Source organism: Prenolepis imparis, unplaced genomic scaffold, assembly GCF_030444845.1.
Source record: "Prenolepis imparis isolate NDT839.2.m4 unplaced genomic scaffold, iyPreImpa1.0 SCAF_236, whole genome shotgun sequence".
Lineage (NCBI taxonomy): Eukaryota > Metazoa > Arthropoda > Insecta > Hymenoptera > Formicidae > Prenolepis > Prenolepis imparis.
Genome location: NW_028141394.1, coordinates 28,180 through 30,365, shown reverse-complemented (window position 1 = coordinate 30,365; position 2,186 = coordinate 28,180). Strand labels below are relative to the sequence as shown.

General features: G+C 42.3%; 1 protein-coding gene across 1 annotated transcript; it reads right to left on the bottom strand.

Moving 5' to 3' along the window:
* Positions 1 to 325: 325 nt before the first annotated feature.
* LOC145948089 (uncharacterized) lies at positions 326 to 1,561 on the bottom strand. The gene has a single exon (XM_083057848.1). The coding sequence runs from the start codon at positions 1,559 to 1,561 to the stop codon at positions 326 to 328; it is 1,236 nt and encodes a 411-aa protein (XP_082913974.1).
* Between the last annotated feature and the right edge of the window lie 625 nt (positions 1,562 to 2,186).

Sequence of the window (2,186 nt, the reverse complement as noted above, 5' to 3'; positions counted from 1 at the left end):
AAAACGCGCGAAGGTGGAAGAGAGAAGCGATCGTGTGGAATTATTATATTGCGTTTTTAAACAGTTAAATATCCAAACGGAGGGAACAATGATTGTTAATAAATCTACGTTTTAATAGCACAGGCGCACATATTTTTGTTTCATCACGAGTTATTATTTCGTGAAACGCTGTACGCCGAATGGCTCTGAATCGCAGATTTATTGACGTTTCTGGAGTTATTTCTTTTTCCTCGTTTTCTCCTAACTCTCTTTCCTGCTGCACACTCTCTTTGTATTAATAATTCCCTAATACTATTAAAATTAATTAAACGAGAATTTTCAAAGTTTAGGTTATACCCTTCACTTTGCAAACTTCGTGCATCTGACCATCTGATGAGCGAACCACATACGCGTAAAATTTTGGACAGCCGGACACAAACGACTCTATATAACTAGCGAGCCCATACTTTTCAAGTTCGTTAGTCATATCGTCTAAAAAATTACCCGTGAGTGGTTCGTACTCGTGTGGATCAGCGCTGCTTACATATATACAAGAATCAGTATCATAATACAAAACGCGCCTATCTAATTTTACTAAGTATTCATACAATTTTAATCTCGCTTGAGCCGTTGTGTAAGCTGCTATTACAACATTTGTAAGATGCGATGGTGGGATCGCCTCCTCGCGTAATCGAGTCGATACATATATCACTTCATCGTTTACCGGTAATATATCAGTTATTTCGTACTGAGGGCTCACGAGTAAATTAATCAAACGTTGTTGCGTGTTAACAATTTCCGTCTTTGGTAAATTCGAACGTTGCCCGAATTTTCCCCAGAAAGAATTTAAGCATAGTTTTGCGACCGAGCGTAGACCGGAGTTTTGTGCGATGTTGTGCTTTTCAAGAACGATACCTTCTCTCTCCTCGTACTCGCGAAGATAACGCTCTTTAGCATCTTCATCCACGCATTCGCTCGACCATCCACTAGCCTCCTGTTTTAACTGTAAAAATGTATATATATAACCGGTAAATAAACCCCCTTGACGCATAGAAGGATCGTACCGAGTGACATTGTACTGCCATATCTCGCTAACCCCCGTTACAAAATATCCTTTTTCAATTGCTTTTTGTAGTTTGCACGATATCCATGTACCCTCGAATTCGCGCTCGGAAGGAATATGAGTGCACTCGGTGTGCGAAAATGTCTCGCTACAAGTGCGGCATAACGCGAATAACAATTTACCCTGTACCCGATACGGTAATACAGGATGAAAGAGATCTTGCGGAGGGAGTATTTTACAACGTATGATTCCTTCAAGTGACTCGAAATTATACCCCGGTGCCGTTCCAATTATTGTTACGCATTCCTCGCCAACGTATACTGTTGGATGTCCAAACGGGAAGACGCCTGTTTTTAATACATACGGATACAATGAACACACATCCACGTACTGTATTTTCTCGCTCTCTGTAATCTCATATCGGGTTACAGTATTTCCCGTGCGTCCACCGTAGAAGGCCTGACGAGGATCGAACGGTTCGTTTTCTACCGCTGGATGTTGTTGTAAATATCCCCGCATTTCGTCATTTTCCCGCACTTCGCGATCAAAATCACTCCCATTTCTCCGTTACCCTGTATTTCCGTCTTCGAAGACGAAACGTCGTTGCGATGGTGTGTTCGTATCGTAAATCGATTGTATCAACGCGATCCGACGAAAGCGATTTATCGCGATTAATTTGAAAACAGCGCGGACACCCATGCCAGTAATATCCGTGAAACTGGAACACGTGATGTATGGTAGTAGCGTTTTCCACTGACTCGTAATAACCGTCGACGCGAGTGCCATCGGGCAGACGATATTCCCGGCTTCGTCCTGCATGAATAATGTGATGACCGAGTTCACGCTCAATCCACAGCAGCCATTGTAGCACCTTACGCGATTGCATATTCACACTCCTATAACCCCCTGTAGGAATGATACCTATCTCTCTATCGCGCAGAAAATTTTTTCTAAAAACTCTCATGCAAGTAGAGGCAATAGTGGTGCATTCTTCGAAGGGACACACCTTTCCGCGTAGAAGAAAAATCTTCCTAAAAGCCATACAAGCTAGCCTAAGAATATCTACATCTTTGCGACAATATTGTAATATTTCTCTTTGAAAATCGAACACATAGTTCTCACGGGTCATCTCGGCATGCCACGC